Source organism: Vulpes lagopus, chromosome 2 (assembly GCF_018345385.1).
Source record: "Vulpes lagopus strain Blue_001 chromosome 2, ASM1834538v1, whole genome shotgun sequence".
NCBI lineage: Eukaryota > Metazoa > Chordata > Mammalia > Carnivora > Canidae > Vulpes > Vulpes lagopus.
The window spans coordinates 47,830,322-47,843,597 of record NC_054825.1 but is presented as its reverse complement, the minus strand read 5'-3'; the positions used below and the strand labels follow the sequence as shown (position 1 = coordinate 47,843,597).

At 54.0% G+C, this 13,276-nt stretch overlaps 1 protein-coding gene across 11 annotated transcripts in view; it reads right to left on the bottom strand.

The window, feature by feature from the left end:
* Positions 1-13,276, bottom strand: part of TLE3 (TLE family member 3, transcriptional corepressor) — a 47,185-nt gene that overhangs the window by 22,818 nt on the left and 11,091 nt on the right. For 6 of the 11 annotated variants that reach the window (XM_041742818.1, XM_041742823.1, XM_041742820.1 and 3 more), the window contains exons 5-6: positions 3,390-3,452; positions 1,779-1,883 (exon numbers count right to left, since the gene is read on the bottom strand). In XM_041742818.1, the coding sequence (XP_041598752.1) occupies positions 1,779-1,883; positions 3,390-3,452 (168 nt within the window). The remainder of the gene's footprint in view (positions 1-1,778; positions 1,884-3,389; positions 3,453-13,276) is intronic. The other 5 variants (XM_041742822.1, XM_041742826.1, XM_041742828.1 and 2 more) reach the window with 1 other exon arrangement.

Here is a 13,276-nt window from a genome sequence, read left to right as displayed (position 1 = left end):
GACACTTTGGGGAGTCACAGCGGTGTGTGGGGGCTGCCATTGGCATCCAGTGGGTAGAGGCCAGGGTTGCTGGGGACATCCTACCATGCACAGGACAGGCCCCACGACAAAGTGGCCCCAAACTTCGCAGTGTCTAGGCTGAAGAACCCCGGGGCTGGCTGACCTCAGGAGGACAGTAGACGTCACGAGACTATGGTTTCCCTGTTGGGGTGCTGCCTCCCCACTCAACAGCTAAAGACACTGACCACTAACTCATGTTCCCCTTTCCGGACTCTGCTCCTCCCCAGCACTGCCCGGCTTCAGACCCGGCGAAGCTCCCACGCCCTCCCGAGGCAGCGTTCAGCAGCTGTCACTGGAGAGAGACGGGGACAGAGCCACGTACCCGCCACAGGTCCCAACAGCGGGATGGAGCAGTGGGAACCACCAGCCCTGTGCCACCCTGACCCCAGCCTCCTAGCACTGCTGGGCCAGCGACATGAACTGGTGCATTCCCTCTTTTATTAGATACAGAAACTGAGGCCGGCTAAGAGGCAGGTCCTGCCAAGGTCACACAGGAAAAGAACCATAACTAGAATGCGTGTCTCATGGTTTCTGCCCCAGACCAAAAACCCAACTGTCATCATTCATCCCACCCACGCGCAACACTCTGGGACCTCTGGTTCCACCTTGGAAAAAAAAAAACCATCTCACATGAGAACAAAAGAGAAATGAGGGTCCCAGAATGTTAGGGCTGATGGGACCTTAGCCATTTGGGCCACTGCTTCCCAAGCCTGACTACCCTTCAGAATGACCTGAACAACTTCAGAAACACAGACTCCTAGTCCCACCCTCAGACCTAATGGAAAAGAATTTCGGAGCAAGAGCCCCGGAATCTACATTGTTCAGAAGCCCCTGCTGGGGGGCCCTGACCTAGCTGTCTGTGGATGGGAAGTGGGAAGAAATGATCTTACTTACTCCCTTCATTTTAGGGACAAAAGGTGAATGGATATACCTGAGGCTAGGAGCCTTGCCCAAAGTCACATGAAAAAATGGTTTCTCCTCAGCTGCTGATCTTAAATGTCCTTAGCCTCACACCAAAGCAGGAGAAAGACACTATGTGAATCCAAGAAGTGCATTAAAGATGTGAGCCAGATTGGGATGCAGAAGAGGAGAGATCGGGCTTCCTCCTTTCACTGGGCGGGGGGGGGGGGGGGGGGGGGGGGTGGTCCTACCACATGTGGACCTCACAAAGCCCCCCCTTGGGCATTTTTCCTGCTCCCAGTGAGACAGGACTCCTACAATATCCCCAGCTGGAATTCACAAGGGCGCATGATCAATGCTCAGCCAGGCAGCTCTGTGCATCGCACAAGACCCAAACCCAAATTCCACAGCACATTTCAGATCAACAGTACAGCAGAGACAGTTCTGATCCCAGGTGGCCAAAGAAGGGCAGACCTTTGCCAGGGAGGGGACGCAGGGCAGACAGGCCCCCCCGGGAGGCTTGAGGAGGAGGCTGAGTGTGAGGGTTACCTCAGGGCCCGCCTCCCTCAATGGTGGGGACATCAAAAGCAGGGGGAGGTTGGGGCTGATGAGTTTAGAGATGGATTTGGGGCATGTCGGACAACCCTTCAATTTGGGGGAGCAGGAGGCAGTTGGGGAGCTAATAGGGAGAGAGAGCCCCAAATGGGTCCAAGCCCATGGGAAGCCAGAGCCCTGGGGCCGCCCTTCTTTGAGGCCAGCTAAGGTCAGGGTCGATCTCTGGTTATGGTAAATGAGAGGAATAAAAGGGCTATACACACGGTGAGAGGCAGATTGGGGAGTCCACGTACCCCGATGATGGCATTTAGCTCCGTCATGGTGACCTGCTTGGCACGTTCTACTGCCTGCGCCACCTGCTGCTGGTGCTGGAGGGAATAGGGAGTTTGGGTTAGATGCACTGCCTTCCCACCTAAAGGGGCACAGGGAGGGCAGCTCGCGACGGGCAGCGACGCAGCCCCCGCCTGAGGCAGAGGACGTCCTCCAAACAGGTGGGACACTTTTCAGTGAGCATGTATTACTTCCCAGACACCTGTTTTAAGGTAAAATAGAAATGAGCCCCCGGATGGCCAACAGTCACCCACCTCCCTCTACACATACAAAAAACCTCCCTCCTGCGCCTCTAAATACGAGCTGGCTATGAGAGGATGTTCCTCATTATTAATTTTCTAAATGCGGCGATGGTATTCATCCCTTAGAAGGGGCGTTCCCGTTTTTAGGAGACGCAGCTAGACGAGTGAGTGGGGAGTCAGGATTTATGTGCAAGGAGTTCAGAAGAAAAGTGTGTAAATCTATAGAATCCCAATCCCTAGCTAAGTAAAGAGAAAGATGAAAATGTCTAGAAAGATAGAGAAAAAGTGGCACGAGGAACCCTAATATAAACCAAGGACTGAGTGTGATACGATGTGTCAATGCAGGTTCATCACTGCAACACATACACCACGCAGGTGCGAGAGGCTGGTAACAGGGGAGATCTCTGTACCTTCTACTCATGGGTTGCTGTAAACCTAAACCCGCTCTAAAAAATAAAGTTGATTTTAAAAGAAGGTATTTTTTTGGTGCATTCATTCCCTTTGGCCTTGGGATAGCACCTGCTTCGTATGTAGCTATCCCCCCTACTAGGCCATAAGCTCGAGGACGTCACTATATCGTGTTTTCACACGCTCTCAATCATTTATTGATTGCCCCTCTGACTCAGAGACCTAGGAGTCCGGGAGGGAGTGGAGGTGGTCACAGCGCCTGAAGGGGCAGAGGAAGCAGGGCCTGCCCCAGCTGGAGTGAGCTCTGCTAGCCAGGATCAGGCCCTTCTCAGGCAGCTCACCTGTCTGACCTACACTAAAGGACGTCCTTGGAGATGCCGCCCTTGTCTCACCATCCACTGGCCTGGTCCAGGCCTCAGGTAAGGGGGGGTCCCTCGGAAGGTATTAGTATTGACTGCTCATGCCTCTAGGGAGGATGCTCTGTCCTAGAGGCTAGGATCCCCCTTGGGTACTCGTTCCATTTATAGGCTCTGCCCCTTAGCACCATCTGGCCAAGCTTCTTGCTCCTAGACGTTTCCAGGTGTGGGAGATGGTCACAGGGAAGCAGAGGCTGGGAATGCTGGTTTGAATGGGAATGGGGGTGGGAGGCAAAGGGGGCACCTGCTGCCCATTGCTCCCCTCCTCCGTGGTCTCAGACAGCGGCAGAGAACTAGTTCTACCGCAGTAGAACACCCAAATGCTCCCTCTGACGTGCTGGAAAAGTTTCTACAAATCCCCAAGTTGTCAGCTTCAGTCCATATGAACGGAGAGGGGCTGGGGCTCCAGGGAGACCCCGCCAGCCCCGGGTTGCACGCACTGGAAAGACAAGGAGGACATGGTTAAAGAAGGTCTTACCTCTTGCGACAGAAAAGGCATGATCTGTGCTAGAATCGTGTTCAATCTCTTCGCAATCTCTGTCTGCAAAAGAAGAGGAGACCGCGTGAAGCTCAGGCAAATAAATCAAATCACCGAAATGTCACACAGGTAGAAGCGCAAACTCCCCCGAAACTGCAGGCCCTGGGAGGGGCTCCATGCTCTCCCCCCTTGGTTGGCCGCCTGCCAGGAGCCTTGCTAAATAATCCCCAGCCCTCCCCCTGCCAGGCTGCCTACACTTTGTGGTGCTCCAATTTCCTATCCGAGGTGGTCTACATGTTTGGTTCAGAATATACAGTCGGCTCTTGATGGAAGCCCTAATTAAAAACAAGGCAAAACAAAACAAGAACAACCCCCATCCCCTGCTCCCCCCCCACCCCGCACACCCCAGGAAAATTTATTATGGGACTGAAGTACATGGCGGTGCTGCCCAATGGCACCAGCAAGACAGACAAAGCAGGAGGTGACACGAAGCCCCCAAAGCCACATGTGCCACAGGGCTCCCTGGGATCAGCATCAGACCTGGCCACAGGTGCCTTAGAGGGCCTCCTGCCCCGCTCCACGTTTCACTTTGCCTCTCCCCAACCAGGCTGATCTCTCCCCCACCCGGCCCGACATCCCATCATTAACGTTTCATTTTTTAGGGTAAAGCACTGCCTTCTTGAAAAAGCTGTTCAGGAGGTAATTCGTTGGAACCCTAATCCTTCGGAGAGGTTGATCATGAGCTGACCAATTCTCTGCTCCACCCCCAATATTCCAGCCAACGTCACATTTAGATAAAGATCAACCTGTCTGATCTGCTGCCCTGTCCTATGTGAACCCTCAGTCAGAGATCAAGAGCGGTTTTAAAAGAAAAAGAGGGGACACCTGGGTGGCTCAGTGGTTGAGCATCTGCCTTTGGTGTAGGTTGTGATCCCGGGGTCCTGGGATCGAGTTCCGCATCGGGCTCCCTGCATGGAGCCTGCCTCTCCCTCTGCCTGTGTCTCTGCCTCTCTCTCTCTGTTTCTCATGAATAAATAAATAAAGTCTTTAAAAATAAAGAAAAGAAGGAAAGGATAAGAAAAAGAGGGGTGCCAAATGGTTAACTGTGTCCAGACAGGAAGGCCCAGGCCCCCTGACAGACACGGCTCAGGATTGCTTTCCTTATCTCCTGCTGAATCCTCAGGCCACCAGGACTGAGGTCCCAACTCAACTCCGGCTTCAAGGCTCTCATCAGCACACAGCAATCTCCCAGAGACAAAACCATGACAACAGCCTTTAAAAATCTGTGATCATCTGCATGTCAAATGATGCTCGATGAGAAATCCTTGTGCATTTAAAATACAAACAATGCCGTCTGAAGGCTTACAAACAGAACCCGGACCTTGGGAGAATTTCTGGGGCTAGCACCCCCATCTCCCTCGGACCCGCAGGCACTAATGGGGATGCCTCGGGGTGGTGAAGAGATAGGCCATCAACCAAACCGATGGGCTTTGTGTGGCCCTACATCCCGGGGCTGCTGGTCAGTGGCAGGCTCTCATACAGACAGGCCCCACTGGGTGAGGGCCTCCTGCATGGGGACCAGGGATTGCTACTCCCTCCTGAACACTCCGATCCTCAGGAGAGGGTCAGGGTTGTCCTCTGTCATCTAGGGTGGAATAATTCTTCGTTGCAAAGGACCAGAAAACCCACTGACTGCCAATAATGGATCCCACTTCCAAATTCCAGGGTGGAGAGGGAGTATTCCCCTAGGTGAGCCCTCTGGGCCTTAGTGCCAGATTTGCACATGCTGGGTATGCTCTGGTAAGGACACTGGACACCAGGGTTTCTCAGCCTCAGTGCTGTTGATATCGACGCCCAATACTTCCTTGTTGTATTGTAGGGTTTTTAGCACCATCCCCGGGCTTCACCCACTACATGCCCAGCATGTACACTGTAAGGGATCTAGAAGATTACTAAGTTAATTACTGCATAAATTATTAGTCTACGAAAGTGGAAAGAGTTCTTCTCCAATACAGGATCCTTCCTCATTTCTGTTCATCTTCCCTCAACTGATAGTGGGGAAGGGGTCATATATGGCAGGAGCTCTAGGACAATCAGCTAGTCTGCATCTCAGTCCAAACCTACACAGGGCAACACGGTCATTCGAATGTCACATGTTGATGTGCCCCATCAGAACAGGATATATGAAAAACAAAACACAGACATAAACTGGGAGGCCTGGGTGGCTCAGCAGTAGAGCGCCTGCCTTCAGCCCAGAGCATGGTCCCGGGGTCCTGGGATCGAGTCCCACAGGGAGCCTGCTTCTCCCTCTGCCTATGTCTCTGTGTCTCTCATAAAATAAATAAATAAATCTTTAAAAACAAAACAAAACAAAATAGAACTAGGAGGTGGGCGGGCAGTGGCCCTTCACCAACTGGGTGAGGTAGTGCCAATGGAGCCAAACCAACTGCAAGGCCATTTGGTGGGTCTCTGGTTGCTGCTCCCACCCCTGAGCCAGGAAGGCAGACCGGCCCTGGACCTTCCCATTACTTTGGCCAACGCAGCAACTATACTTGCACAACCTCTGGGGTGGGTGGTTATAAAAGGGTTCCCATCTGTCGCTTACTTCCTCCAGCAAACAGGTCATGTGTCAGGGTCTTGGCGATTCCAGGCAAAACATGAAAAGTAGCTGGCCTTGCCCTTCCTCGTACCCTTTAGCAAACATGTGGCCACAGGCTTCCCACAGGTGGGATCTTCCTGCAGGGCTTGGTCGGGCGCCCAGCATCCTCTGGCCATGAGGAAAAGAGACCTGCTGAGATTTTCCCATGGATGTGCCCAGTTCCAGGCTTGGCGTCCAGGCCACCAGGTGACCACCACTGGCCCTCAGACGCCACGTGGGTGGCTCAGAGCAAGTTCCTAGTCTCCCCTCATCCACTCCACTGGAAGCAGTTCCTGCCTCCTTCACCCACCTCCCAACACCACAAACATCCAACAAGGGCATGAGAACAACCCCACGCAGACAGGGAACCTTCTGGAGGCCGGGGATATCCTGGGCCAGAACTCAAGGAAGGCCTGGCTGCATAAGACAGCATGACACAGGGCAAGGAGGCGGGCAGGATGGGGGTGGGGGGTGTGTACTTGGAGAGTGCGTACAGTGAACCAGGGCTCCCCTGCCCCTGGGTTTGGGGGGGGGGTGGAAAGCAGGCACATTCCTTCCCCTCCCAGCTGTCACTGTATGGCTAAGGCCTGCTGAGGAGTGCCACTCCCCAGCTGGTCTCCCAGGGGGCAGGAGGCACAAGCAGGGAGTGAGCCCCACCCATCTCTCCATGGGCCACCCCCACCCTGGGAACGGCTTGGCACACTGCTGCATCAAGGAATGAATGGGAAGACTAGGCCCTCATCAATGACTTTTCTTTAACGTTGATTTTTTTTGGAGGCCATGAAGGGGAAGCTCCTGGAAATCCAAGCTGGCCAGACAGAGCCACTCTTAACAACAACAACAACAAGGGTCCCCGCCATGCACCTCCCCAGCTGTTCCCAAGCACCTCCCAGGTGTGCGCTCACGGTAACTCTCCTCGCAAGAACCTGGCCACGACCATCTCCACACCTCAGATGGGGAAATGACGCCTGCCCCGCAATGAGGCAACCTCACCAACGACTTCCTACCAGGGAACCCAATTTCGACATTTTGAGAGAGCTCAGAGAAGTATTTTTGAAAGGAAAGCTACCATCAGGGTTAATCATTGACAGCATTTCCGATGAGAACAGCTGTTAAAACAGCATTTGGTCCAACTCAAACAAGCCCTAAACATCCACTTCCAAGGGGTGAGGGGGGAGGGGCATCAAGACATGTGACTTCCACAATTGGGACAGGTCACAAATCACAAACTGGGACTGGATGGCACGCGGGAAGGCGCCCCTTGGCAATGCTGGGCACCGTGTTCTCCGGCCTCCTCCCCAGCCTGCCCTCCACGTGGGGCGCGCAAAGCCACTGCCTGGGAGCCAGGTCCTCAGATGGGAACCTGGGAGAAGGTAGGTGCCAGGTGCCGGTGGCGGGAAGACCGCAGCCTTTGCAAAGAGGTGTCTGGGGAGGCGGGTGCGGCCTTTGAAAGTTTCTTTTCAAGTGCGGTTCAAAGAAGGCAGCTTGGCTGGTGGCAAAACATCTCGAAGGAGCTTGTCTAGCAGACGCAGACGAAGCGGTTCGGGGAGGAACGTGCCCAGAGACCCTGTGAAGATTCGGAATCTGTGCTCCCAACTGGGCGCAGAGAGTAACATCTGCCCCGCGTCTCCGGCGGGGTTGTTAGGCTAATAAATGACGAACACAAGATAGTGGGGGGCAAGTGTAATTTCCCAAAGAACAATCTGCTCAGCGCGCCTTAGCAGCTCCTGTTTGCGTGATGATCGTCGCATGAAAGCAGGACCGGCGAACATTTTGCTTTAAAACCGAGGGGGCTTGAACATTCTGGAACTTCGAGTCTGACCACACTCCCACGTGCGTGGTGCAGTCCAGCGGCTCACCAGCCCTGGGCCCCGGACCAAGGACACAAAGGGGGGGAGCTGGACTCTGCGCTTGGTCCTAGCCCCACAGCATCCTGCCAGTTTTTGATCCCTTTTTTTTTTTTTTTTTGGAAAATGTAGCTGACTACTCAACACAGTCCTTGGCCACTTCCACCCAATGGTCTCCCTGCTATTGTTTTTAAGATTTTATTTATTCATTCATGAGAGACACACAGAGAGACAGAGAGGCAGAGACCCAGGCAGAGGGAGAAGCAGGCTCCACGCAGGGAGCCCGACGTGGAACTCGATCCCGGGTCTCCAGGATCACGCCCTGGGCCGAAGGCAGCGCTAAACCACTGCGCAACCAGGGCTGCCCCCTGCTATTTATTTTAAATGGCCCCGTGGTCTATACATCTCATTTTAACCTCAGCCAAATGAAAACAAGGAGAGGGAAAACCCTGCCACTGCAAAGAGCATGATAGGACCCAAAGCCTCACAGAACAAACCTGGCTTCTCCCCTCAGCTCTGCCTCCCTCTAGCTGTGTGGCTTTAAGGAAATTGCTTCCCTCCTCTGGGTCTCAATCCCCTTGTGTGCAAAACAGAGTGGCCACGCGGCGACTTTGTAAGATCGAGGAGCTGTCATTTAGAGTTGTAGCCTGCTACCCCTCCCTGCATGGCTCTGTGACCTATCGTTCATCGATAAAGCTCAGTAAAACAGAGGTGGCCTGGCAAGAGCAGAAGGGATGATGAGAAAGAGAGACAGCCACCTCAAGATGTGGCTGGGGTGCCACTGGCCTGGGCTCCATCCCCAGGACCGGTCTTCACAGCATAAACCATTCAAAAGCAGGTGCATCTCATGGGTCAGTGTCAAGCAGGCCACTGTAGGAAGGGCTCGTCCTGCCCGCTGGGGCCATGGGTTGGGTTGCTCCTCTAGAAACCCATGGGTATTTGGGGTGGGGCCTTGGTCCACTCCGGGGTTCTCGAATTTTAATCAGGTTTTACCCAGTTATCTGACTCAAGTCCTGGCATGTGCACGGTGAGTCTGCTTCATCTTGAATTAAAATCAGAGGGACACAAGGGCAAGTTGGGGGCTGTGCAGCAGGCGGCTATGGAAGCCGGGTGCCATGACCACAAAGCAATCAAATGTTGGAAGATTCTGGAACAATGCGCCAGAGTAATTTTAACTTAAAATACCCCATTGCATGTCCCAGGCAATTCTAAATTGATAGATCCTCAATTATTCGACTATAACATGAAATTCCCTGCCAGGCAGTTTCTCCCCACACTGAGCTTGGACAGCTCTGAAATAAAGCAAGTGGGAAGGCAGGCCAGGGACAAAGACGAGGGCAACCTCCTGGCAAAAGGCAGGCTCCCGACCCCGCTCCATCCCCGCCGCGGGCTCTAGAGGAAGCCAGTACCAGCGTCTTTAAGGAGGGGCAAATAAATGATCCACTTAGCAGCCCAGGGAGATAATGGCCCCTGCTTCTGGAGGGGCTGGGAGGGTTTACATCACAGATCACTCAATGACAGGTGAGCCTCCATAAAGGCCCTTTTAGCACTGACATATTGATCAAATTATATATAACTACAATGCCATTAAATATTTATGCCTTCTGAGGAAGCCTGCTGAATTCTTTATGCCAGGAGGGCTTGATACAAGCAAAGGCCCAGCCCAGTGTGACCCTGAGGATCTGGCTCCTGAGGGAGGGCACGGGATGTTGGCACTCTGTGCGCTAGCCCAGGAGCCCTTCACACGATGAGGCAGACGGTGAACCTATGACGTGCTTGCCCCCACCCAGCTAAGACAGGTGAAAGGTAAGAGCTGGGGTCTCGGGGCTTGGGCTGTGACCCTCTTCCACGTGCCCCCCTGGAATCCCACCTTCCTTTTTCTCTGCCTACCAGAAATCTCTGGCCCTTTCTTCCAAGAGTCTAGGGAGCAGGGAATTGGGAATGGTGAAGCTGAGCAAGGGGGAAGAGCGTGGGGGCGGGGGAGGCGAAAGAGGAGGCATCTAGGCCGCAGACCCTGCAAAGAGCTGGCAAGACAAAGTCTAGAGCCCTGCACTCTGGTCCCAGATCTGTCCTGCACTCTGGCCGCAGTTCCCACTGCATGAAGGAGGCAGATTTGGGTGCAGTATAAGCATCAGAGCTCTCAAAGATGCATCAGGTGCTGTGTGAGAGCGAGCACTCCGTCCTTAGGAGCATTTCAGTGACCCAACAGGGACACAGGGTTAGACACCACTCCATGGGAGAGACCTGGGCCTAGGTGACGGCCAAGTCCCTCCCTGGCTCTCAGACTCTATGACTTTCATTTCTCAGACTCTCAATTTCCATCCACCGGGCTTCCTGTTAACAAGATCCAATAATCTTTAAATATTTGTTCACTTTAATTTCTTGGTTCCCAAACACATTAAACTCTGCTTGCCTCCCACCCCCACTCCAGGGGATGGCCCTCAAAGAGCTTGCTTGTGTAGACAGAACAGGGAAAGCCTTTGCAGATTAGACCTTCCCCCAACACTGCCCATTCATCCCAGGCGCCACTCCCCCACCATCCATCCCTGGGCCCTCCGTCCTCTCGGTCCCCTCCCTCCCCTCAGATAACCCTCTGCCTCCCTCCCCCACCTTCCCAGACTCCATTGGCCAACTCCCTGCCAGGAGGAAAAATTCTCAATTCATCCCCGTGGGGTTGCCATAGCAACCCCCAGCCACCTAATCCCCCTTGGAACATTATGCAAATCTCCCCTTGCCCCTCAACAGGCTGTAAAAGTCACATTACCCTTGCCGAGGCAGCTCGTTAAATTTTGGGGGTCTCCCCGTAAGGTCACCGCTACAAATAAAACGCTGGCTATGACTTTTTAAGGCCAAAGGCTCGCTGGGAAATCCGGGTGGCAGGAAAGGAAAATGAGGTGTCGGGGGGAGGGGACAGGCTGACTGCAGGAACAGAGCCCCATTCTATCCACCCACTGCGGAGTTCACTACCTAAAAGCACGGCCCTCTTAGACTGAAAGGGTCATAGGGTCCTCTCTCTCTCCAGACAAGGATGGCAGGAGTGGTGGCATTTCATAGGCCATAAAAAAATCAAGATCGGTTATTCTGAAACTTGTTTATGGGTCGGTGTGGGACCTCCTCCCAAATCACCACCACATTCAACATCTCAGAGGCCCAGAGAAGGCAAGGAGCTGCCCTAGGTCACAAAGCCAGATCTTGGAGCCAGACCTTCGAGCAAGAATTTTCCCCCTTAGAGGAAGGGTTCATACCGAGTGGGGTGGGGGGTGGGGCATTTTTGCTCCCCAGGGGACATGTGACAAAGTCTGGAGACAGTTAGGGTTGTCGCAACTGACAAACAGTGGGTAGAGGCCAGGGATGCTGCTAATCCTAGGGAACATAGGACAGCCTTGCCCCAAAGAATTATCCAGCCTCCAATGTCAATAATGCCCAGACTGAGAAACCCTGATGTGCACGTGGCTGACACACATTTTACCGAATTCTTAAAGGCCTTGACTGGGACCCTAGGATCAAAGTCCTGACATACAGGTGGGTCTTGGGGTGGGACATGTAGGAAGACCACAGAAGACCACACCTTGATAGGGCCTATGGAGCAAATGGGTGGTTCGTGAGTGAAAGAGACCCGGTTTCTAATTCTGAACCTGCCTCCAGGTCCACTGGAGACCACGAGCCAGTCACTTACCCCAGCGAGGTCAGTGCTGCTGGAAGCCACTGCTCATGAGGCCTCTGCTGCAAGGCTGGCATGGCAGGCAGACCCAACAAACAGCACAAGGGAAGGGCCTCTGGGAAGTCCTACAAACCTCTGCGACCCCAAGGATCTTGGCCTCAACTCTTTGAGGCCTTTGAGGACTCTACCCTCCCACCCCCCACCGGGAAAATACCTTGCCGAGGCCTTCCTACACGCAAGGGACCGTGCTAAGCAGTTACCATGCATCACCTTACACACTCCTGGTAACGCTGCCTGTAACCACACGGTCCAACAGATGAGGCCACGTGTGCCTCGTGAACGTTAATTAGAACTCAACGTACAGCTCAGCAGCCACGTCTTGAGTGCTCAGGAATCACAGGTGGCTGCTGGCTACCCTACTGGACTTTCCGCTGTTGCAGAAAGTTCTACTGGACAGCACTGCTCTGGTATGCAGGGGTCACGATTCTCCCCAGTACAGACAACTTTGCAGAGGTCACACAGTCAGCCCATGCCACACGGCCAGGAAGTCCTGATGTAGGCCTCAAACCCAAGGTTGTCTGACTTCCAAGCTGCTCACTTAGCCACCAGGACCTGCCACTTCCCAGCTCCTGGTGCTCCGTACAAGATGGCCCAGGATGCCCGTCTGAAAACGAATGACTTCTGACGGAGAAACTCAAGAATCCACCGGCACAAAGGTGCCAGGAAAAAGTCTTATCCGGGACCCATCCCACTCCCCACTGATGGATGGTCTGGGCAAGGGGGAAGGTGAGGGAGGGCCAGGTAGAGGTAGGTCCCTGCAGAAGTGGGATCAGACTCCGGTGAGAGACTAGAGAAACTCAAACAGGTGAAGAGACAAAAGCATCTAGAGGGCACCTGCAGGCGCCCCCTGTAAGAAGTTCCTACAGGCTGGGTGCCCACACGAGTGCTGGGTGACATGGGAGCCAGCATCAAGCCAACAGTGAGAGAACTCTGGCAGGGGCAAAGCTGCTCTCCGAGGAGCTGCTGCGTCTCCCCATTTCAGGCTGGCTTGGAGGAGATTCCTCGTGCCTCTGAGATGAAGTGTGAGGGCCTGAGGATTGAGGAGGGTGGGACACAGGGCAGTGCCAACTGCCAACCTCAGTGGTTCCAGTCTTTTCCTAGGATTTCTGCCCTGAGGCAAAGTCAGGCAAGAAAAAAACTGCTGAGATGCCTGGGTGGCTCAGCCTTGAGCATCTACCCTTAGCTCAGGGTGTGATCCCGGGGTCCTGGGATCGAGTCCTGTATCGGGCTCCCCGCAGGGAGCGTGCTTCCCCCTCTGCCTGTGTCTTTGCCTCTCAGTCTGTGTCTCTTATTAATAAATAAAATCATTCATTTAAAGAAGAAGAAGAAGAAGAAGAAGAAGAAGAAGAAGAAGAAGAAAAGAAGGAAAAGGAAAAGAAGAAGAAGGGGAGGAGGACTGCTCTGCCCTCTCTAGTGGTGAGGGGGCTCAGAGGAAGTGGTGCCCCCTTCCAGGAAAAGCGACAGAACGGTGCAAGAGGAAGCTAAAGCTCCCCTGGGCCCGCAGTCCTGGCCGACTCACGGCCTCCACCTGCTGGATCTCAGGCTCACTCTGCTCCCATCGGGCCTCGGCCCCTCACTCTAGACCCTGTGGGATCAGCCGTGGCTGCTCCGGGGCCCACTGAGTCCGCCCTACCTCCCCCTGGACAGGAAGTTGGATAGTTCCTGTCCCCCACCCCAGGCC